General features: G+C 39.2%; 1 protein-coding gene and 2 long non-coding RNA genes across 3 annotated transcripts; 1 reads left to right on the forward strand and 2 right to left on the reverse strand.

Moving 5' to 3' along the window:
* Positions 1-10751: 10751 nt before the first annotated feature.
* On the reverse strand, positions 10752-12451 carry LOC124615816 (E3 SUMO-protein ligase ZBED1-like). Its single transcript, XM_047143958.1, has 5 exons — positions 12106-12451; positions 11585-11994; positions 11175-11247; positions 10934-11004; positions 10752-10812 (listed from the first exon to the last, which is right to left on the reverse strand). The coding sequence occupies exons 1-3, from the start codon at positions 12286-12288 to the stop codon at positions 11211-11213; spliced, it is 630 nt and encodes a 209-aa protein (XP_046999914.1). The 5' UTR covers positions 12289-12451; the 3' UTR covers positions 10752-10812; positions 10934-11004; positions 11175-11210.
* Positions 12452-12979: 528 nt separating this feature from the next.
* LOC124615818 lies at positions 12980-14454 on the reverse strand. The gene is made up of 2 exons (XR_006979811.1): positions 14054-14454; positions 12980-13115 (listed from the first exon to the last, which is right to left on the reverse strand). It is a non-coding gene; the product is annotated as an uncharacterized LOC124615818 (long non-coding RNA).
* A 634-nt stretch (positions 14455-15088) lies between these two features.
* On the forward strand, positions 15089-25872 carry LOC124615817. The gene is made up of 3 exons (XR_006979810.1): positions 15089-15151; positions 16050-16174; positions 25858-25872. It is a non-coding gene; the product is annotated as an uncharacterized LOC124615817 (long non-coding RNA).
* Positions 25873-26083: the final 211 nt, after the last annotated feature.

Raw genomic sequence — 26083 nt, forward strand, 5'->3', positions numbered from 1 at the left:
ACTAAACAGGGAAGAGCATGAAATGATTCTGATTTAAATCAGGGGCTATTAATGATCATACTCTACAACATCATTCCCTAGTACAGGGTCTCTATGCCTGTGCACTAACCAACTTGCATTAGAATAGCTAACACAGTAAATATTTCTTTCTTAAGCCAAGTTTGAAGCTATTAAACAGAATGCAAATCTAACTACACTGGCTCTGAAGGAGGCTTTGCTTTGCTTTGTTTACTAACTAGCCTAGCACATGAGGCCCCTTAAACTTTCATGGTTTGAAGAACCTTGCTCATGCAGAAAAGTAGACAAGTATGTATGAGAAATGGTAAGTATTCTCATAAATAATTATTAATTAAGTAAAGCACAACAAACCTTAACTTTTGAAATAACAAATGTGCTTTGATAAGGAGTCTTCAACCTACTCAAGATATAGTTGGCTGTGGAAATGCCAACACAACATTGAATTTAAGTTCAAACCCCTTCTCATGAAATGAACACTGATAAAACTTTGTAATTCTGATCACAGTGCATAAATGCAACAATTAATTATTGTTTTCACTTCAAATTTTAACTAACAACTTTACTATTTTCAGGTAGCCTTTCAAGTAAAGCAAATTATTTAAGAAAAGACTGTAGATTGATTTAAAAATGCACTAGAAGTGGAGAATTTCTCAAACCATAAAACTGAACTTTAAACATTATAGCTCCACACATTAAAAACCAATCACAACTATTTTTACAGCTGCTGAGTAAGCCTTTCCATAAAAAGTTAGGACACTCGGAATTAAATTCACTAGGATAGGATTCCTGTTCAGGTTTGTGATTTGGGATAATCACAGTTGTAAGATTCAGTTTTTAGTAACACCATGATTATTTCGCAAATACCTGGTTCATTTACAGAGTGCCAAATATAAACAATTTAGTGGAAGCTGGTGGCACTGGTGGTGTAATTTGCACTGGTTGTTAACATGGCAGCGATGCAGTCATGGCATTACTGTTGGCCTCGCCCTGTTGTGGATCTTCTTGGCGTTGGAATCATATTTTTACAGGACCTAAACCCAAGCCATGATAATAGTATCACCAAATGTAGCATCTGAAGCCCATATATGCTGCGCTTAAGGTCCTCTGGCCTCAAAACTCCAAGAATATGAGCCGCAACGAACCGCTATTGCTAACGAAATGTTATCCACAGCACTGTTCAGCCCAGACTCCTCACCTGTCACAAAAGAAGAGTTGCCACGTGCGCACCAACCACACCTTTACCACTCTGCCAGGTTACTCCTGCAGCTGCGGGACTTCTCCACATCTTTTACATTCAACCCTATGTTCCCTAACTATGGACCAAGTCATTTACAGTACATTATATAATAATCATTCCAGTAGTTATTTAAATCCACAAGCACAGCTTAAACAACTTCATTCAAAAAGTTCAAATAACTGAAATATTTATACATAGTCAAAGATTTCCATGACAGATACAACATTCTACATAAGCAACAGTACAAATTGGCACAGAAATATAGCTACAGATACAAAATAGGTCCAAATAGATGTTACATATTGTCAACCAGAATTCGTGTCAGACACCTCAAAAACGCTCTATGCTTGACAAGCACATCAAACAACACCATGCATGATAAAATATATGGCAATCATAGTTAAGTATGACAAAATTTTTGATCGTTTGTGGGATGCTTAAAGGCCTGTCCACACACAGCGATGTGTCTGCACAGATATCTGTGCAAATGTCTTCTCAAACAATAGATCGCTGCAAATGTTGTGTTATCACAATTTACTGTGCGCCCACAAGCTGTCGATGTAGAAAAGAACTTTCAGTGACAAGCGATTATGTTCTCACAACCGCAAAGTTTATTTCATTCATTCAGAAATGGAGGAAACTCTACAATGGTTTATATTCGCAACTTGTTTTGTAAAAAAAGTAATGGAAAACAACATGTAAGAAACAGGAAGAGATATCAATATGGTCTACGTAGGTAGTTTTCGCACATAAATTTACTTCATGAAGTGCAGGGGAAAACCCAGTGACTGGTGTAATTATATGCAGATCTTTTAACACTCAAAAGTCATTGTACAACATGGAAACGTATTTGTATGCGCATGCTCCGCTCTTAGTATTCCATAAACACATATAACATTTGTACATTTCGAAATGAAGGAAGGAAGATTGGATTTAGTGTCCCATCTACACTGAGGTCATCAAGATGGAGCACCAGCTTGGATTGTGTAAAGCATGGGGTAATGAAATCAGCTATGCCCTTTGAAAGCAACCATCCCAGCATTTGTTTCGAGCGATTTAGGAAAATCACGGAAAACCTAAATGTGGATTGCCAGACACAGGTTTGAACTGTCGTCCTCCTGAATGCGAGTCCAGTGTGCTAACCACTGCGCCACCTCGCTCGGTATACATTTCGATAAATTCGGAGATGAACCCTCTACACCACTGACATGTATCTGCCATTTTCCAATTCACTGTTCACACACAGACGAGGAACACTAGACTGAGCAAAACGTTGACTCAAATACGTTTCTCGTGCGCCATATCTGAGATGATCTACTGCCCACACGCTCCAGCTTGTTTGCGCGGATGTGGTTTGAACTTGCAGAATTCAACAATTTCGCTCAAAGCTCCAATCCCAACATTCGTGTTTCCACACATCTCTCATCTGCGCAAATATCTTGTTCACGCTGTACGATATATCTGCGCGGATGTGATCTGCACAGACATTTGCTTACAGAGATGGCTGCATATGGACAGGCAGTAAGCCAATCAGCATCGAACAGCTAGTCTCGTGGGAGACCCTCGACCAGGTCGAAGGGGGAGACACGTTAAGCCCGGTCCACACACAACGATCTGTCTGCGCAGACATCGGCACAGATGTCTGTACATGCAAAAGATCGCTGCAAATGTGGTGTGTTCACACGACACAAACCCCAATCTACTACTCGCCCGCCATCTGTCGGTGTAGAAAAGAAATATCAGTGGCAAGCGACTACGCTCTCCGTAAACGTCAAAAATTTAATTCAGTTATTTTGAAATATAGAAATGGAGGAAGTTTTGTTGTGGTCTGTGTTCGCAACTTGTGTTGCAAAAAACATTCAGACCAACCGCAGGAAACAGAGAAAGCCATAAAAATGGTGTAGACAGTGGCTGCTAAAGCGAAAGCAGTTTTGTCACGTAAATTTACTGCGAGAGTTGCAGGGCGAACCTAACGACTGTCGAAATTATTTGCGGATGGATGTCGAAACTTATAATTATCTCTTAAAGCTTGTAACCCCTCATATTATGGGAAAAAATACTTCATGAGAATGGCAATTTCTCCTCATGAACGGCTGGCAGTAACGTTAAGATTTCTAGCAACAGGAAGGAGCTACAAGGATTTGGAATTTTCAACTGCAATATCGAAACAAGCGTTTAGTGAAATAATACCCAACACATGTGAAGCTATTTACGCTGTCCTGTAGGATGAGTTCATGAAGGCAAGTCAAGTAAATTAAGTCTGCCAAGTTACAGATAATATTTTTGATGTTGTAGACGTGTTTGAAACACAGTAGGCCTATATTATTAGAGATTATATACCTACATGACCAATGAGCTATGGTTTACTTTGTTTCTGAGTAGGGATTTTCAGTTCGCTACTGTGTAGAAGCAACCTGTTACAAACTTTTGTTACAGGATGCAAAACTCCACTCTGAATTCTAGACAGAGTTCGCAACGATTTTTTTAATTTTTTTATTACTGTTTCTCTGTTTGCCGAGGCATCAACTGCCGGCAATTTTTCAATTACAGCATTGTATGCTGCTGTCTTTTTGTCTCCGTCACTGTATTCTTTACTTTTAATCTTCCACAAACATGGGTGGTTTATATATATTTCAATGAATTCATTTACAAACTCTCGAGAACACTGGCGAGTATCAGCCATTTTAATGCCCTGTGCGCACAAATTCAAACACTAGACTGAGCAAACAGCTGTTTCGCGCCAGATTTGCGGCGATCTGCTGTCCATACGCTCCAACTTGTCTTCGCAGATGTGGTTTGAACCCACAGATTTGAGTGGTTTCGCTCAAACCTCCAACTCCAACTTCGAGGTTTGCACACACCTCAGGTTGGTGCAAAACTCCTGTCCACACGCAACGATCTGTCTGCGCAGATGTGATGTGCGCAGACATTTGCGCAGACATATCGTTGCGTGTGGACGGGCCTTTATAGGGGCTGTTGCATCGTATACGTTATCGTTGCAGTACACCCCGGAATCTGTGTTGAGTGAACCTCTTTGGTGTTTGTTTTCTCTTCACGACGATACGAAAATCTTTGGTTAGAAAAGAAAATAATGCTTTCGTTGGATGCGGCTTTATTTTACGCTAGAGGTGGGCCAAACGGTTATTCTGGAGTAACCGTTATCACAGTTCCAGTTATTCTTTGATAACCGTTATCGTTAACGGTTATTAATAACTGCCAAGTTATTTTTCGCTAGCGAATACCGATAACTCAGACAGTTAAATAACGAGTAACGACATAGTTGGAATCCATCAGTTTAGTTATCAGTATAACTGCGAGTAGTGTGAAATAGCAGGAATGTCGTATGAATCGTGTCATAACCTCAGCTTATTAACTCCGGGTACATTTTAGTTGATGTTAGAACGATTATTAGTGTTTCATATTAAATGTATGTAGGTTATCGGCCGCTATAAGAAATATTATCTTCGCAGCTGCAACAGAAAGTACGCGGAACTTCGCCACAGCACTGTTTAAGTAAAATGTTAACAACGTGCGTTTTTAAGTGTGAAGAAATATGTAAACTGAATACTTTAGGTTAAATTCGGAGCTTAATTTCTTGTGTTGTTTACTTAATAGAATAAAGTGTACTGCCTTGTAATACAACACAAAAATATACGTAATGTGAAAGATTCGTTTACTCCTCTAAAAGATAGTCATATGGTTGAAAGTGTGAGTACGCCAGTTGGAAAACTGCTCGATTTCTCCAGCTGCAGCATGTGTATAACATAGGATGAATGGAAGCGTCCGATTCCACCCGTCTGCTTTGACCTGTGACGTAAGGTTCGGTAATCCCATAACATATAAAGACATGCAGATCGAAAAGATTTACAGTGTTAAATTTCTGGGATTATAACTCGATAATAAATTCAGTTGGGACGGGCTTACCACAGAATTGCTAAAGCTCCGAAACAAATCTGTATTTGCAGTTAGAATGGTGTCAGATGTAGGAGACACAAATGTAAAAAAGTTAACATACTTTTATTCTGTTATGTCATAAGGGATCATACTCTGGGGCAACTCATCAACGGAGCAAAAGTTTTTAGCATGTAAAAGCGTGTAGGCCTAATAAAAATCGTTTGTGGTATAAATAAAAGAACACCATGTTCTGTTCAAGGAACTTCATATTCTAACCACTGCTTTATAGTATATTTATTCTTTAATAAAATTTGTTGCAAGTATTTCCAACCAATAGCACCATACATAGTATCAATACTAGGAATAAGAACAGCTATCTACATAAAGATCTAAAATCACTTACCTTGGACCAGAAAGGGGTTCAATATTCAAGAACACACATTTTCAATAAACTGCCAGCAACCATTAAAAACTTGGTTTCAGATAAAGCACGGTTTACTGAGAGTTTGAAAGACTTTTTGATAGGCAACTCCTACTCTATAGATGAATATCTTAACAGGGACTGTTAGACCAGCTTAAGTAAAAATTCTGTTACCAGCATATTTCAGTTTTGACAGCACTTGGTCACAACAGTCAAGATCAGGTATTGTGTGTGTGTGTGTGTGTGTGTGTGTGTGTGTGTGTGTGTGTGTGTGTGTGTGTGTGAGATAAATTTATTAAATGTGCGTAACTATGTTTTGTTCTGGCAGTGTATTAATACTGTACATATTAGCAACTCCAGTTTACTGCAATATTTTGACAATCTCGTGACAGATGATGATGGTGGTAAGTATTATACTCAAATGCTTTATGTTATACTTTGACATGTTGCACATCCATGAGAATCATCTCATTTTTGTGTCCCTGGGACAAAAACAGGTTAATCTAATCTACAGTGAGGGTTTTGATTTTGTGGTGGGAGAATGACTAATGCGTATGCCCAAGCCTTCAGTTTGTTGTGTATCTCTCATGTTTGGCATTATTGTATACAGAATTCCAGTTCTGAATGATTAACATCTCATAAGGCTTAATGTATCAGATGTCATTACAATACATTTTCACTCTTTTATACAATTCTTCTTTGGATATCCAGATTGTGAGAGTATGAATTAATGGTATTGCGTAGGTAATACAAATTTGCAGTAATTTTTCAGAAATCTGATCTTGACTGTTGCAGTAAAGTGCTGTCAAAACTGAAATAATACTTTTTACTTAAGTTACTCTACCAGACCCTGTTAAAATATTGATCTACAGGAAATACAAAATTTCCTTTCCTGGGGAATGCTTTACCTGTGGATTCCACGTTTTGCTTTTTTTTTCTGTCTCACACGAGGCAATAACACGAATCCTTTCGAAACACTTCATCTGTCAATGCCAGCTGCTTGCTTTGATCTTTTTGCAGTTTAATATCATGACAGTTAACTGTCTGAATAGGTAAGACTAATTCATGAACAAGACAAGATTAGCACTCAAAATGAAGGGCTAAGTCTTGCATATAACAACCTCAACATAGCAATGAGTGCACCTAACAGAGTTTTTCAGTGTTGCTTAACATAACAGAAAATAAACTGACTTGAGCTCTTTGAAAACAAAAAAGCATATTTTATTCAAAAATGTTCATGTAGTATGCACAAGTGTTAATAGGCCCAAATGTAAGTAAATCTATACTTTTATTTAAATACACTGACAAAGTATCTGACGTGATTATTGTAAGCATATTGTATTCATGCCAAATATACCTCTGTGAAATGCTTCAATTGCAATACATATGTTTGAAGTGTACACTGGACAATGTTCCTGCATAAAAGTGATATGCTCCAAACTATGTATAAAATGTTTCAAAGTCAATGGCCAAAAACTAATGAAATGAAAAAAAGCCTATTTGCAATGGATGTGTACAAATTGAGGAAACTCATTTTTCTCTCACTAATGCCACAAAGCTAAGTCTCACCAAATTACTTAAGTTTCTTTGTATTCAAGTTGACCTGATACAGCACTGGCACTTTTTCATCATGATGCTACCAAGCATTAGTGATGGGGGTATACTTGGAGAAGATACTCAACTATGTTCCATTTTTAGATCACCGCCAATACTCAAGGCATTTCAGTAAGTTTAAAATCCCTAGAAAGTATTAACATGTTGCACACACACTACTACACTTCACTTCATAGCTTTCCATACTATGTATGAGACAGCAAGTGTTTGTGCTCACAGTATTGCCACAAATTGACATTTCTTGAGAAGGTAGGAGATGTGATACATGTATCACTTGAGATAAGTTTCCTATCCTGCTCCAAAATTAAAATATATTCTTACAAGATTACTGCACAGCTGTTTAATTTCTGTATGTTCTATGTAAGACACCTATGTTCATGAGACAGTAATATCACCTCAACAAAGACATTACCATGCCACATGAGAGATTACCATATTTGTATATAAAATATATCCTAAAATGGTAGTAAGTGCTCGTCTTTGAGCTCATGGGTTTTCAACAAATTACTTAAAGAGTACAGGGAACAAAAGGAAGGAAGATAAGTTAAAACAAAAAATGGTAACCAACACAAATGTATGTACATGTGAGATCAATTTTATTCTGACTTTTCCACAATGATATGTAACACTTAAAACATTGCAGCATTATAAAGAGAATGAATAAATAAATATTTAACATGTCAGAGACTGAGCAGAAACTCAGATTGGAAATGGCAGGTAATCTGCAATGGCCTATTCAGTGGAACCAACAAAAGAATTTGCCTAAAGGAATTTAGGGTACCCACATAAAATGTAAATCTGGATGTTCAAACAGGCGAAGGGTCCCAATGCACCTGAATGCAAATTCGGTGCCAGAACCACAGTACAATTTTCTCAGTAATTTAACATGTGACCACAAATACAAATGTATGAACTTTTTTATTTCATCCAAGAATATCTCAACATAATACAACAAACATCAATAATTCAAAATTTGGGTATACACACAATGTTTAAAGGATCTCTAAGGTTGGGACAGGTGGTCAGCCGTGGCCTTGATGAAGGAACCATCCCGGCATTTGCCTTAGCGATCCAGGAAAACCATGGAAAACCCGAATCAGGATGGCCAGACAGAGCGAACCCCATCCTCCTGAATATGATGGTCAGTGCTGTTAATAGCTACACTGCCTCATTCAGTTGTTACCTATTGTACAATGTTCTGATTTACATGAAAATAGATCTTACCACTAGCAAAAATAATGATTAAATATATATGCAATTACACTTTAACATTTTTCTTTATCACTTTACACAAACAGACCACACAACACTTTGTTCACGGAACTTCAATAAACTGCCAGAGGCTGCTTCAGCAGTTGCTGCATATATGAGAAGTTATCTGAAACAGAAGAGCAGGAAACAAACAGCAGAAATATCCTTGTCTAAAGACACTTTAGAAACAACATAAAAACTTGCAGCAACTACTTAGCTGACTCACATTAGTAGTAAACATATTCACTTAAGGCATGTCTAGCAATTAATTTAATATGTTCTTCAAACTTCTAAATGTATGCTGATAAAACTACACTAGAGTGTGACCACAATGAAACTAACAATGTAAGGGATATCTTTTACACAAATTCTGGGATGTTAACATCTGAATAGCTGTTCTCTGCAAAACACTTTTTTATAGTTGGAGGGTCCAGCATGTGAAGCAAGATACTGAAACTTGCTAAAGACTTACTGAAATTTATCTTTTGATGCAGTTTTAGATTTGAAGTTAACATTTAAATACCTCGCATAATGACTGACTTTTTAAGTAAACAAAATGTCCATGAAAGCCTCTAATAATAATTCCATGTCCCACAATGTAATTTCATTTTTTTAAAGAGTGGAGCCCCTCCACACTGCCACTAGCAAAAGTTCTACAATCACCTCTGCATTGATTAGTTTTTTAATCAATACAGGTCCATCAGGAGATAGAAAATGGATGAAAAATGTAACAAGAATTGAGATTTTAAGGGCAGAGGGCAAAACATGTCATGGCAAGCACCAAGGGTAAAAAATCCTCCACAACTGTTGAACAGGTAGTAAGAGCAGTAGTGGATATCTTGCTGTCTGCAGCAGATCATGCAAGGGTAGGTCACATTAGTAAGTGGGTACCATGCAGTTTGATACTAGTGTTATAACCACCTGCACATCAGTACAAATGCATGTTGGAGCACATCAGGCTACAGTGGGAAAGGCCAGTTGCACCCTTTCTGTACTCCAACGTACTTACATTTAATGCCCGATTTAATAAAAATTATACTCTTCCATTTCTGGCACCCTTTCTAGAATACAAACTAGCAAAATTGAGAATTTGTTGTGTTCCACCACAAAGATAGGAAAACTTCTGTGTTTTGCAAATGAAATTTAGTATTGAGCACAAGAGGTTTCACCAATTCACATTTGGCATTTTCAGTGGTATTCCTTTCGGTCCTATTCAAAGAAACCATTTCTTCCAGTAAATATTTCTCAGCAGGTAACCTATACTGCAAGTCTACAAAGGCTGAAGTGTTGTTATCATTATAATAAAACAATTTCAGTTAACATCTGAGGAAAATAGCATATTAACAATAATATATGGATTAGTGTTAACACACATGAAACTGATGTCAGTATTATTTTAAGAAACTTGAAATTCAAAATAATTAAATTTTTAAGTAAAGCAGAAAACAAAATGCTACTGTACTTACAAACTTTGAGGTGCCACATGCCTCGACACAGGCTACCAATAACCCACAAGTATTTTTGACATCTCATGCCTCACAGGTACTAAACTGGATTGCAATCTGATGATTGCTGCTATCAACATGAAAGATAATATAGTTGTATCCAGTGACCAAATTTCAAAGCCGATACTGAAATTAAGTTCTAAGTTACAAATTCCAGTATTTACATATACATCACTGGTAATCCATTCACGTGTCATAACATTAAACTCAGTGCAAATGTACCTCCATTTTAAGTGAAAGGTCAAGTTTGCCATTCTATGCAAAACGCTATTACCTCATACTTCAAGTTTGCCTCTATAGGACTGTGTAACATTTGCTGCTGCTGGAAGACTATCGGAGCCATAACTGGAACAAAGAGCTCCGAGTTACCACCTGCCAATATAAACAAACTTCAATTTTAAACTGAAGGTGAAATATGTCATATGTATTCAAACCACTACCACATTATTCTTCAAGCTTCTCGCATTATGGCTGTGTGATGTCTGCTGCTGCTGACTTCTGGAGCTGTAACAGGAACAAAGAGCTTTGAGTTACCATTTGCCAGTTTGCTCTTAAGGACTGTAACTGTACCATCATTTTAAGTGAAAGGTGAAATTTGCCAAATGTGTATCCAAACCACTAGTACCTTATTCTTCAAGTTTCCCATTTTATAACTGTGACATCTGCTGCTGGTGGCGGTTTTCTGGAGCTATAACTGGAACAAAGTTCTATGTGTTACTGACTGCCAAACTACATTACACACTTCAAATGTACCTGCATTTTAAGTGGAAGTTGAATTTCCCACACATGTATCCAAACCATTAGTACCTTGTTCTTCAAGTTTCCCATTTTATAACTGTGTGACATCTGCTGCTGGTGACTGACTTCTGGAGCTGTAACAGGAACAAAGAGCTTTGAGTTACCATTTGCCAGTTTGCTCTTAAGGACTGTAACTGTACCTTCATTTTAAGTGAAAGGTGAAATTTGCCAAATGTGTATCCAAACCATTAGTACCTTATTCTTCAAGTTTCCCATTTTATAACTGTGTGACATCTGCTGCTGGTGACTGACTTCTGGAGCTATAACTGGAACAAAGTGCTCTGACTTACTGACTGACAATATACATTACACTTCAACACAAAACCACTAGTACTCTTTTAATGTAGCATAACAAATATATGTTATGCCGTACAGTTATATCTCCATTTTAAGGGAGAGATTAAATATGCTAAAAATGTACCCAAACTAGAATTACCTTACTGTTATAATATCCCAAGTATTAAACTGAGACTCATCTGCTGGTGTTGGTGTGCCTCTCGAATCCACTACTGAAACAAACATCTAAGATAAGAAAACCATATTTTGGGACCAGTAATCTCTCATTAAATACAATAAATAACACGTACCCTGTAACAGGAAATTCAGGAGTTAGTACTGTTCATATTTAGAAATATAAGTTTTTCAACTTTGGACGCCTTCAGCCGTGTTCGCCTTTCATTTATAATGATACCAGTTTTAGAAAATATTCTTTCGCACGGCACAGAAGTGGCCACTATATTGAATTTTTCCCTCACCACTTTAGCAATATGTGGGAAAATATATTGATTTTCACGCCACCATGCCAGTGGATCCTCACTTCTACTAATAACTGGGCTGTCCATGTACCTTTGTACTTCCACAATAGCAGCTGACTGAGGAGTGCCCTGGGGCTGTGTTGATTTTACAATTGCATCATAGACACCCCATACTGACAAGGGATCAGTGGTGGTTGAAGTTGACACAGTTTCATGGCTCTGGCCTGTGTTTGTCAGTCTTCTGTCACCCATCTTTTGTGCTACTAGTTCAATAAGCTGTTTCTTTGCATTATCTGCTGCAACTCGGCTTTCAAACACAAGAGATTTAAACCGTGGATCTAGTAGAGTGGCTACTCCTATAGATTTGCTCATCTCTACATTGTGGAAACGGTCCTTCAGGCCTTTTGTTAATTCTTCAATGATAGTCCTTGTCACACTGTTAAATGGCCGTTTCAAAAGTTCTGCACACATTGATAATAATCCCCTTGTCAGAACAATAACCTGAAAATTGGAATAAGTTCAATGTAACACAAACAGTACAGTATCTCAGAAATGATTATGCCATAATACCACAGCTAACATTTTAGCAAGAAAAAAAGCTGCTTAACTTACTTGGCTGCCAGTAGGATATGACTCAGCACTAAGCTGTGTTGAAACCTGTGCAAATGGCTTCAACACAGAGCAGAGTTCTGAGCAGATGTTCCATTCCTCGTCGGTAAGTTGTTCAAAATCAACTGTGAATAGTACAAGTGAAGTCTTCACTGCATCTTTAATTTCAACTATTCGCTCCAACATATACAGAGTAGAGTTCCACCTTGTTGGCACCTCCTGCACCAGTTTTTTAACATGACCTGCCCCATTATTTTGTTGGTATGTCAGCAGTCTTTCTGTTGCCTTGCAGCTTCTCTTGAAGAATGCTACAATAGTTTTCACTTTCTGCTGAATTGACACAAAATGTTTTAGTGCGTTCTGAACAATAAGATTCAATGTATGTGCATAGCACCCAAAGTGTTTCCACTGTAAAATGGATACTGCATTTTTAATATTTGGTGCATTATCCGTCACAACCAGCAAAACTTTGTCTGTCAGCCTGAAGTTATCTGTCGTGCCTATTAGAGATGCCGACAGATTTGGAGCAGTATGTGCACCAGACAATTGGGAACATCCTAACAACACCGATTGCAAGGTGAAATCTTCAGACACAAAATGCCCTGTCACCGCCATGTAACCTTCATTTGCTGCCGATGTCCAGCAATCTGTGGTCAAACAAACTGTCTTCGCAGCTGACAGTTTGTCTACCACTTTCTCCTTTGCTGCTGTGTATGCTGCTTGCAGCATTACATCTGAAATATGCTTCCTGCTTGGTAACTCATAACCAGGATTAAGGGCCCGCACAAAACCCCGAAACCCTGAATCTTCAACGACTGAAAATGGTTGGAAGTCTTTAGTGAACAGCTGAAGTAGTTGCTCATCTATCTTCTTTTTCTGATTCACTCCGATCCTTTTGGAGAGGTACGATGTCATAGAACTTTGAACACCTTGCTGCATTGAGGGGGCTGGAGCAGCTCGCTCCTCTTCCACACTACTGGTGCCAAGGATCACCTCTACAGGAAGGGATTCACCTAGAGAAAAATAGGTTTCATATCAGCATAAGCACAATAGAAATGATGCCATATTTTTGGTGATATATATTACATTGTTTGCGTACAGTATTCTACATGGTACTTGCAGCTTGAATATTTACTTCATGCAAGTTGACAATTGACTCAGTTTTAGTAATGACTATAGCTTCAAGTTTCTTCTTTAATCCTAGCAACACCAACACATTTTCATTTTCAATAATGTGTATTGGGGGGAAGGGAGGGTACTGTATTTCCACCCTAAAAAATATCTTAATTGTTGTTGACATATCATATTTTAAACAAATACTGATGTATAAGTAGGGCCCTGAACTTCAAAATATTCAATATGACTGTCACTGTGGAAAGTCACATGTACTATTAATGTGTCAAATTTTTGGGTTAAGTTTCACCACAAAATTTAAAACATTTATGGAATTCAGTTGAAGACTCCATTAAAAACAATTATCCTTTTCAAAATTTTAAAATATGAAACGGTATCTAATTCTCTCCCCTCCCCCCCCCCCCCCACGGGCATCGTCAGGGTTACAAACAAATGATACACAGGAATGAGTGCTGATACAATCCGCTATCCGATTAGTTACTAATAATTGCGAGACGACAGTTCATATATCACACAGTGGAATTTTATTAGCACTATCGTTATTACACCTGTAACAATAACTTCGAATTAAATAATTAAGTATTCCGGCACCATATGCAACATAATTTAATGTTTGAAAATGACAAGGCAAACAGGTGCGGTGGTATCGACAGCTTAAGTAGTCACGACAAATGAAAACTTGCGTGTAAAAATGCACAAAGCACCACACTGTATAGCATGCTCTTATCTTAAAAAAATTAATAAAATAAAAAAATAAATGATTATGCATGCACTGAAATAACCGTAATTGCAATAAATATATTTTTTCATTACTCACCCAAATCTAGCTCCGAAGGTCTTTGTGAAGAGAAATCCACAATTAAATGTGATTTCTGGAGATGTTTCTTTAAATTCGTCGTCGTCGATTTGTACGATAATTTCTTACCGCACAAAGTACATTTCGCAAACTCTCGATCAAGAATTTCGAAATATGACCACATTTCGCTTGTCCTCGACCTCTTCATGTTGGCAACTATTGGTAGTAAGCAACAACACAAAGAAAAACAAGAACGCGGAACGAAAGTCAATACCCTCTAACGCAACCAAAGGCCGGAAAGAGAGTGACACCTGTTCCAGTGTTCCGGAACACCAAGAATTGCAGAGAAATGAGACAATAGATTCCCGTTATTTGCCATCCCCTCTCCCCGATGGCCCAGTACGAAAATATTTGTTCGCTCCAGTTACTACCCTCTCTGGAAATATCACCGGGATCTACGACCCTTAACTGAAGTCACCGAGTCAGGAACGTCTAGACACACAGTTATTCCGTTACCAACTTCCAGGTTATCTGTGGTGGTAGCCCGATAACTGCCAGAGAACTAGAACTGCGAGCCAATAACGATAACGTCGATAACTGTCAGAGCAGAGGAGAATACCGATCTCTGACAGTTATTTCCATAGTCGCTCGAATTCCTTAGTAACTCTCCTTGTACTACCCCTCCAAGCTAAATTAACACGTAAGGCGGTGGCTCAAGGTATCGACTGTACTTGTTAATGCCTGTACTGCAGCTCCTATCAGCCACGGCTCGGACATTAACTTTATTTAATTGTTTATACTAAAAGTAACGAAGGCCCACGAAATACTACACAGTTCCTATCAACAGATGGCGCGCAGTCTCACAGTTATTCCCATGGTCTATAGAACGCCTTCCAAATGCGCAGTACGATCTTCGGTCAACAGATGGCGCGAGGCACTGTTGACACTAAACAGTTATTGAAATAACTGCCAGAATCAGAGGAACGGTTATCGCAGTAACCGTTACTTCTCAGTAACCGGTTATTTCTATCAGTTACGTTATTTTTTGCCCACCTCTATTTTACGCCACGTATCTGAAGTAGGCTTGTGAAGCCTTGGTGTTATAGGTTAACTAGTAACGTAAGTGTACGAAATATTTGTTTATGAATTTCATGTCGAAGCGGATGCTGAGTAATTATGTTAGGATCGTATCTTCGTGCTGAGACACACAACATTTGCTAATTGATCACAAATCTAACAATGTGTTTACGATAAAGAATATTTTTTTCTACACATATGTAAATGGAGAGTGTTTGTCTACCTACAGAGAAAGTGCTTTAGCGTTGTCGTTGCAAGTGATACGTCCGTGTAGGCCAAAGAAGCATGTCTCGTTAAGTGTCAGCTTTCCACTTTCCATCAGTACATTTATACCGGCGCGGAAACTGTATAATGAGTTGCAACTGATTTGATGCAAGAATATTTTTGCAAGTTTCATGTAGATCCGCCTGCCTCATCGTAACTTAAGCCTGCATACAAGGTCACTAAATTTGATGTAGAGCACCATCACTGTGTTTGATGTTAAATATTAGCTATCTCTTTATTCCATTGAAAGGATTTAGTCTGTAAAAAGACTCTGCATATATCAAACTTAGGTTAGGATAAAACAAGTTTCCTGTCACGCTAGTTGTGACAATTATTGTTCGTAAGTGATAGTTTTGTTTGTAGCGACAATAGCTTCTCGTGTGTCAGGAAGTCTGTAGGATAAAACAAGTTTCCTGTCACGCTAGTTGTGACAAGTATTGTTCGTAAGTGATAGTTTTGTTTGTAGCGACAATAGCTTCTCGTGTGTCAGGAAGTCTGTGTATTATATTAAATAAATGTCAGCTGCCTCCGTTATCAGCTGACATTTACGTATTCCTGCTATTAATTTTCAACTAATAATTTTGTAGTTTCATAATGCATATTCATTAAAATGCGTAGTGTTTATACCATAATGTAAAGAAGAAACTGAACGAAATAAAATTTGTGTGTGTTTCAGGATGATCACAGACGTTCAGTTAGCTGTGTTCGCCAACGTTCTGGGTGTGACACTGTTTCTGCTGGTTGTTCTGTATCATTACATTTCTGCAAACCATTCGAAATCCTGACTACTGCGATCAGGTGGTGAGTTGAATTCACTCAGTTACCTAATTGTGATTAAGAAATAAATACTCATTTGCTTTTACCCTTAAAAACGAAATATTACTGTCAGTCAGGAAAGTGAATTGAACAATTTGAAAATGCCATAAGTTTAAGTTCCAATTTCACCACATATTTTATATTGTTGACGTTTGATCGGTATACATACAATGCAGCAAAATATCTGTCGAATTTCTATATTATGTTAATACGCTGTTTCCCAGTGTACCTTGCTGTTTGTTAATCTTAAAGAAAAGTGTATTAAGTGTTGATTGGTTTGCAAAGTGCGAGTTGTATGTAATTGACTGAGTGTCATTGGGGTTTCAAGTAACCAATTACATGGTGGAAAACGGACAGTGTGGATTTAGCTGTGAAATTTCTGCTTGCCTTTTCTTGGGGTATGCAGTATGGTCAGGAAGACACAGAGATTATCTTAAGTTATCATCACAGAAGTGAACCCTGATAAATTGTTTTACTGTAGCTGGAAAGTGTTTCCGAGACCCATCTTTCCAAAGCATTCCACATACCAAGTTTGTGCTTGTATTGGAATACGAAAAAATAACTTAATTGCTAAAATAGCATACAGTATATCGACATCTACATGACTAATCACAATTCTCAATTAAGTGCCTGGCAGAGGGTTCCTTCAAGCAAATTGTCTACCATTCCACTCTTGAACAGTGCACAGGAAAAACAAATGCTTAAAACTTTCCTTGTGAGCTCTGATTTGTTGTTTTATTAAGAACATCATTTCTGCCTATGTAGGCTAGTGGCAACAAAGTATTTTTGCTTTAGAAGGAGAAAGTTAGTGACTAGTTCCTCCATCATTCACACACTAGTAAATGAGTGATTAGTCAGTCCTCAGATTAAATTGCTTTTATTCTCAAAGTTAGGAAAATGCGACTTAAGAACTGCAAGTAAACACAAAAGTGTCAAACTCAAAGAGAAAACATCAGCAACTACATCAAAAGTCCAGGGAAGAAATATATTAATTTTTAAGCTGTACCTATGCTTCCCACATAGTGTCTCCCCCCCCCCCCCCCCCCCCCCCCCCCCGATTTAGAGTGTAGCTCCTGGAATTGCAAGTATTCAAGGTTGACACCTGAACCTGTATTGGGATGTCTGTTATCAGCAAATACGCCAGGTTGACCTGCTCTAGTGACATTGTCGTTGCGCATTATCTGCACTGTGTGCTTGACATGTTGAGCACCTATACAGGTCCAGAATATGGTGGTTGTAACAGTGGGTGCACTGTATCCATTCTTAACATGATGCGAGAGCATATGTTAAGATCGGAAACTGGTGAAGAAATGAAATTTATTTTATGTAACCATTTGCTTATTATTTCATTATATATGACTACAGTTGCTGAAGATTGATAAAATACTAAAGATTAAGTACTGTTTTAAGATCCTTGTGTACAACTACTTTGTTCTCCATGGCAGACACTGCTGAAGGGCATAACTTGGAAATCTGAAATTTGACTTGCTGCAGCAAAATGGTACTTCTGTCTGCATTGGTAGGATGTGTGTCAAAGAAACAGATGCCAGACAGTCTATCTCCATTAACCATATTAGCTGTTGATGCTCAATGTTTGGCTTAAAATCTGTACGAAGGCCCAGTAAGACCAGCTGCTTGCAGAGGTCAAACTTTTTCAATGACACATAAGAGCAACCTTTAATGTTCTATGATAGCATTCTTCCATCCCATTGCTTACAAGACGGTCTCTTGTTGTATGGTGGTGCGGGAAACAGCAGAACTCGGAGAGCTCATGGAAAAGTGTCAAATCGAGTTGCAGCCTGTGATCTGCAGTGACATAAGCTGGACATCAGAAATGGGAAATCCAGGTCACTTAAAAGCTCATTGCTGTTGTATCAGCTGAGATGTCACTGGTTGGAATTGCCTGTGCCCATTTAATGTGTCTGTCAACAGCAGTAAATATACTATGATACCCCTCTGATGGCGGACTCATGGTATCTGTATGGCAACGGGAGAAATGCCCTGTTGTCTCTGGACATCTGTAGCTGGCTTGTGTACAGACCTGTTCTCTTTACATTGCTGACATGCTACACATATTCTTGCTCACTGGCAGCAGTCCTTTATGCTGGACCGCAAAAACCTCTCCGCCATTGGTTTAAATGTGGCTTAGGTGCTTGAGTTGGGCACGTTATGGAAGCAGAAACTGCTCTGCCTAGCGTTTCAGCAGGTGTGAATGGTCTGGGTGTGGGTCCAGACGCATCACACCAGATAAGGTCCTTAGCAGTTAACAACTGCATTTGTTTAAGCTGTAGGCCAGTTGACTTATTTTGGTAACATTCTTGTAGCTGTTTATCTGTAGCTTGCACAGCACCGAGCTGACTTAATTACTGCTACACAAGATGGCACCAGTTTTTGAGAAAAATCAGCTACCGGTATTACATTTTCTGTTTTTCTTAATGTCTTATATCTGTTGTAAACTGACCAATAAAATCTAACTGGCAAAATTGTTGGGGAAGGCAACTCTCCTCGAGTTTGCTAAAAAGCAAATGTGATTGGTTTGTGATATGTATTGACTACAGATGGTGCGGCATCCACATAATGGCAGAAATGGTGCAAAACTTCATAAATTGATAACAGCTCTCAGTTGTATGTAGTGCAGTTCATGTGACCCTCCGTCAGCGTACATGGGGAAAAAACCTTCTCAGCATACTGGTGAATAGCTGGGCTGATTCACCTGTTGGCTAGCATCTACCATTGCAGCTAATGGTGAATCCTACACTGGGTGGGACAAGAGAACTGCCTTTTTTAAGCTTGCATTCATCTTTTTAAATGCATTCTGCATATCTACCATCCGTGGAAGGATGCATTGACCCATGTCATTGTTACGTGACAGTGCTGCTGCCAGCAGTGCCTTTATCTCTGCTGTTCCCAGTAGGTGTTGTCAGTAAAAGTTAATGATCACCAGGAATCTTCTTAATTGCAGGAAATCTGTTGGTCGTGGTATGTTTCTAATGACCTTGACCTTCTCTTTTAGCAGACAAATGCTGGCCGGTGAAACTGTATGACCGAGGAATGTTACATGCTTCTGGTGTAGAACACATTTTACTTTGTTTACTGTTAGATCCTATGTATATATGCTGATGGACCCTACAGTAAGGTGCTCCTCATGTATTGCATCTGCTACGGAAAAGATCAGTATGTCATCAAGGTAGCCAAAACAAAAATTCAGTCCCATTAGAACTTAGTCTACAAAATGCTGCTATGACTGGCAAACCAAATGGCATGCGTTAATATTCATAAAGATCAAATGGTGGTATTACTGTGGTCTTGGGGATGCCCTCTTCCGCAACCAGCATCTGATTATAAACCTTCTTACAGTCAGTCACATTGAAGTTCGTATCTCTGATAGCATGTTTGTGAAACCATTGTTAGGGACTGGGTAGCAGTTAGGGATGGAACATGTTCAGGGCTTGGCAACCTCCACGGAGTCTCCAGTAGCTGTCCTCCTTTTTCACCAGATGCCATGGTAATGCCCATGGACTGTCTACTCTGTGTATGATGGCAGTTTGCAACATCTCTTCAAATTCTGCCTTTGCTGAGGGGGTGGGGGGGGGGGGGGAAGTCAGATGCCAATCTCCATGGGGATTGAGAGACCAGCTGTCCAGGTGTTCTCTCAATATGTTGCACTGTGTTATGCAGAGTTTCACCTAATTGGCTGCAAAGTTCCTGTCTGGTTGCATAAAAATTTCTCTGTTCACGTACTGCGTCAATTTCGGATAAACTTCCAAGCTTTCAACGATATCCACTATCCTCTTCATCAGGGACTAGTCAGTTTTAGTTCCTGATAAAGGTGATGGTGCCTACCATCAAAAGCGTGGAATTCTATTTAAATACGATGTGTCAAGTGAACTGAGAAATTACTATGCAAGGATTCTGCTGTAAAAAAACTTGGTGGCCATATTCCTGTCAGGTTGCTGGTAAAATTGAGCTATGGGGTGAGGCAATGGTATTGGTAGCACCTCTGCCTACAGTACCTGTGATCTCCTCATTGTTCCCCTTAATATGTGACGTACAGCAGTTTATTTCCAGTCTTTGGTGATGAACAAAATCTGCTCCCAATATTAGCTCAACCACATTTGTCGACATGAACTTCCACTTAAACATTCTACTAAAGCCTAAGTCAACTTTCACCTTACAATCACCATATGTTGTTAAGGGTGAATTGTTGGCTGCCGGAAGGTGGAGGGGCGTGGCTACAGTTGGTCTCCCTAGGCATGAATAGTAGCTACTTACTTCGAACTTGAATTGATCAAATAGCAACGTTTTGCTTTCTTGCCCTATACACACAAACAGTGTTACTAGTCAAGCAAGCATGACTGGTTCAGCACCTGTGACATTTCCTTCATTTGTAATTTGGCGCACTTGTATAAACTTGTGGCCTGCTGTGCTACTGCAGGCCACTGCCTTAGTTGTACTCTGCCCAGCATTAAAGTCTGATGTCAGTTCCGCCTGTGCTGTTTTACCAGTCTGTCCAGCCTTTTAACATTTTTGACAGCGATTTAAAGCATGAAGTAGACGTAAAACCTCCCCCCCCCCTTTTTTGTTTTATACAAGGGTTCTTACTTGAGATTCGCAGCTGATCATCTTATCTGGCTGCTGGAAAACTCTGTTGACTTCGTCTCCGTAGAATGATGCCAGGTACAGGAATGTTTAAGCCTCTCTCTGTAATTGTGAAATAAGTAGATACGCAAACTTTACATTTCGTTAATGAACAGTATAGTTGAACTTGCTTTCCACATACCTATATGACTTACAGTAAGTCACTTACTCCGTCCAACATCAGAAACAAATTTAATTACCTTTATTAAAGAGCAGGCTTAATAACCATGACTGTATTTCACATGAATCATAAAATAGGTCTTGCCTCTACCAAGGCTGGATTAAGAGTTTTTAATATTACTTTTTTCAATTGTTCTTTTCACATAACAGTAGTCAGTGACACAATACGCACAGAGCTCCATAAAAACTCCATGGTTCTCCCATAAACATGGAATAACACATCTATGGATTGTCTGACAGGTACTCATTGGTGCCATTCGACCGCCGCCTCGACCTTCTTCTCGCGACTGATTTTAAACCTGCACATACAGCCATGTGATGCACAGTATGTAGGATTTTACTATCCCACACTTATATCTAGAATGAGTTCGAGACGGTAGAAAGCTGAGTGGTTCTAGAATTTCTCGATTCACTACAGCCTTCGCCGTCTGTTCTGAGGGGTGGCCACCAAGCGCCACAACGTGGTTTCACCTTGGGCTCGCCAAGTGTTGAAGACACTCACCACACCACGCATGGAGAACACCCAACAAGTTGTGCAGTTTCTGAAATGCTCATACTAAGCCTCTGGACCCTCACAATCTGCCCTTGTACAAACTGTGCACCTTCTCTATCCCACACATGGACAGCATGCTCACTGATACTACATGCACCATGCATGTATGTGACTAGCAGACATTCCTCTCCAGGTGATGCTGCTATTGAAAGGGTTTATATTGATAGGTCGGTGGTCATAATATTCTGGTTGATGGACATATTTCTCAGAATGCTTAATTTAATAACCTTTGTTCATAATTAAGTGTATTTGAATTTGTGGTTAAAAGTTTGTAATTCTGTTTCCAATATATTCTATATTATACCAATATATATTCAGTAGGCTGTTCTAACTTCAGTGGTCGTGTGCAGGCAGGACTGGGCAAACAGCTGGTGCAGAGGCAGGCAGGTAGGAAGCTGAGTGGTTACCTAAGTAACCTGGTTGAGCACCAGTGACTGTTGTGGGCAGGTGACACACACACACACACACACACACACACACACACAATGTATGTGGATTGGTCTACTTGTCGAGTAATCTGTACTACCTGTACCTGCTCATGAAGGAGCTGATAGAGACTTGCAGGCCCCACAGGATAAAATAGTAACAGCTTAATCTAGAGCTTTTGAAATAAATCCAACGGCCTTGCAGTGGTAACACTGGTTCCCGTCAGAGCACCGAAGTTAAGTGCTGTTGGGCTGGGCTAGCACTTGGATGGGTGATTATCTGGTCTGCCAAGTACAGTTGGCAAAGGGGGTGCACTGAGCGTTTGTGGGGCAAACTGAGGAGCTGCTTGATTGAGAAGTGACATTCCAGTCTCATAAAGTGTGCTGACCGCATGCCCCTCCATATCCGCATCCAGTGATGCCTGTGGGCTGAGGATGATGCAGCAGCCAGTCGGTACCATTGTGTCTTCATGGCCTGTTCAGGTGAAATTTATTTTTTCTTAGATAAAGATTGACATTCATGATAATTTAACAATTGTTATTTTTCTCTCCAAAATAGTTTTTCACCTCAGTCATTTCTGGTTCCAAAATTTCCTGTTGATAAAGCAGTTCAAGATTTCTATCCTGATATTATAGTGCCTGTTGTTGGCATTAACTTTGGTTTACTTCTGTTTAGCTGTTTAAATTTTTTCTAAATCATCATCCTATTAGGATAGCAGGTTGTGTTTTATTGTGAAGGAGTATCTGTCATTTATTTTTGAAACTGTTCTGCCTGTTCTGATGTGTCTTTAATATCAATACTTTAGGTACTGTTAATAACAACATGTAAAACTGTTGACCTACATAGATCTGTATATGTAGATTAAAATATATGTAATTAAAGCTCTCTTTAATTTTTCTTTCTCCATATATCTGATAATCCTATGGTGGTTACTAGTTCATACTTTGTTCAGCTTAAAGTTCCAGCGTTCTAGTATATAGTCCTAATATGGAGAGTGACAGTACAGGTTTTCTAACAGTGGGTAATCCAGGATGGAACAATGATAAAAGTATCGGACCTTTCCAAATGCTCTACCTTTGTTCCCATTCCCAATTTCAATCATCAGCTTGTGCCATCTGGATCCTTCCTACTAACACCACCTTTTCTGAATTGCACTGATGGGAACTCTCTTAGCAATACATGCTACATTCTCATGACCCTCCTGACCTCAGTCTTGGTTAGTCATTGCCCTTACCCACCTACCCAATTCCGTGTTCCCGTTCCAACACTACATAGCCTTCTGTTCCACCAATGCACTCAGTCTTTTTACTTCTCTCCTTTTCCACTGCCCCGCTCGCCGCCTTGCCTTCCGTGTAAGCTGCCGACCACACCCAGCTACTCTACCCTCTCTCCATCCCATCCCTGTTTGCTACCACAAGCTGTACTTTACTGTCCCCATCCCTACCTTGCTATCCCTCCCCGACCCAGCCTCCTCCTTACCCCCAACACACAGATCCCTTCTCAGTCATGTATGGTTGCTTGGAATCTGGCCTTGGCAGCCAGAGGTAGTGGTCATTTGTGTGAGTTGCATTTGTGTGGGATGTGGGGGGGGGGGGGGGGGGTTCTAGTTCAGAAGAAGGCTTTTTGGCTGAAAGCTTACATGTTTAGCAGTCATTTTCTTGTACCTCTCTGTAACTCAAAATCTCCACTCTATGATGAGCAGCTATCTATCCTTTTCAGAGTGCATGTTTTCTTTGTTCCATTGTATTTTACTTTAATCAGACAGTTCAAAGATGCATTCAAAGAATTGATGGTGTGGGATCTGTATTCAGGCACATTGCCAGAGTTCCCTCAGTGCGCCATCTCCAGTATACTTTCATTGATATCAAGACACCATCATTTTGAGAGAGTTAACATAACAGTAGTGCCTCAATCATACCCATGGTGTACTACAGTCTTTGTCAACTGCAGGACCAGCACTTTTGATCGGGAAGTGGCCTCTCGTGGATGAAAGATACAGTCGTCATACTGCATAACTACGAATTAGTTTACCTTCTAGCAGTGCAGTTTACTGTAGACAAACTAGAGTGTTTCCGCAGTTAGTGATAACTTTACACAATTTCTGCTTTAAATGCCTACCTAATCTGGGCATCTACATAATTGATTTATGTACTAGGCATGAACTTGTAAAGAATCATGTCATTATTAGCACAGTTTTATTCTGTGCAAGGTGTATTTATATGAGGTTGGAGACATATTGTGCCCATAGTATCTGCAGTACTGGTTTGAGAACTACATTTTAATGTTTATTTTTCATACAGAAATTTAACAGTATCTGTAATATGAAAGCAATGGGGAGGGGGAGGGTGTATTTTGTGGAAGCATGCTATGTGGTTGATACGCAGTAAATTTCATAGAGGCTTGCACCATTTGAGGACTGGTCATAAGGCTTCAGTTATCACCTCAAAAAGTAAATTTGTTATAGTAAATTTTGTTTATCGTGTCAGTCCTCCTCTACATATTCAGTCTTTAACACCTCATATTAGTCTTCTACATATTCATACTTTAGTGCAAAATGTTTTTCCTGACAATGGGTGACTTGCCGAAGACCTTGGTTATGGAAGTCTGCATTTTGTCTGTTCTGGTAAGAGTCGAAATTTGATACCTCAAAGAAGCAGCAAGCGTGAGCTAGGATGTTGTCCAGCAGAAACACCCCCATGGACTGCTTCCCGTGGCACTTTGTCTTGACAGCCTTCCAGTGCTTGTTTTGATTATTCATGTTGTCATCAAACACCCACCACTCATTCACGGTGATGAGGCAATTAAAGAAGTCATCTAGATTGACAAGACAAGCCTGCTACATTTCTAATGTCTCAGTTTGGTGGATTTAAAAAAAAAAAAAAAAACTGAAAATTGATTCATAACTGATTTTCACTTTTTCACTATTGTCTTGATTGTGATACCTTGGGAATTCTATCACCAGGGCCTTCACTTCTTTTTGCAGTTTTTCTCAGAGAAATGGTCTGCTACTTAGTTTTTCGTGCTGGAAGCATCTGCACCACTTGACCACTGCGTCATATGTTGATGCATTGTTGCTGTAAACTTTCACCAACTCAGAAAGGATTGCTGCAGCGTTGCCCACCTTCAAATGCAGAAAACAAATAACAGCATGGTACTTCAGCTTATTAATGGGCTGCTCTGTTTTGTTTCAGCTCCTCTAGCAGTATTATGCTACTGTATTGTGCTGGGGAAATTTCAGTGTATATCAGGACTGCAGACACGTACCTCTAAACAAACAAGAAATTATTAATGTAACCTTCCTTACTGCCCCAAGATTATAATGAAAACTTAAATTACCCTCATGTATGTAGCACCGTTGAGTCCTGTTTGACTCAGGGGTACTATATCAGTATCTGCACTACTGCCAATACAGGTCTAAGCTTCCCATGAAATTGCCAGTCTCTCCATCTACATATCATTTCATACTAGGGCACTAATGCCACGAAACAAGATGTAATGCACAACTGGAAAAATATATATGTGGGAGCCAGTAATATGTACAATTAGTTACTTGCTCCAAAGATTATAATCACAGTAAATAATTGTGATTGTCATGTATTAAACTTCCACACACTTGACTAAAATTTGACAGGAAGAAGGAATGGGTAACAATTGCTTACTATTCCAAATGCTGCTGATACACATGTGGAAGTAGAAAAGCTGTATGTTATGTTAACAATGTAAAGTGTTAGTTTCTTCCTCAGGGAGTAAAAAAAAGATAGTGTACCTTGTAGTTGGCATTTTTTGTACATTTGAAGTAGAGCTGTTATTACTGTATTTAGATGCTTATGCTATTTCATGCTGCTAATATTTTTACTTTGTCTGTTTGCAGATGATTACGACAGCGAGTACTTCGTATATCACACACGGACACGTATCTCTTCATTACCATGTCACTCGCATCCAAAGTCACTTTAGCATTTGCCTGTACAATTTCAGTGGGAATCATTGGGTATGTTCATTACAGGCAGCAGTATGACAGAGAGAAACTGCATGAGGGTGTTATTCGAGATGTGCAACAACAACAGCGAAGAAAGACTGAAAATTTATATCTCTTG

This window comes from Schistocerca americana, chromosome 5 (assembly GCF_021461395.2).
Source record: "Schistocerca americana isolate TAMUIC-IGC-003095 chromosome 5, iqSchAmer2.1, whole genome shotgun sequence".
Classification (NCBI taxonomy): Eukaryota; Metazoa; Arthropoda; class Insecta; order Orthoptera; family Acrididae; genus Schistocerca; species Schistocerca americana.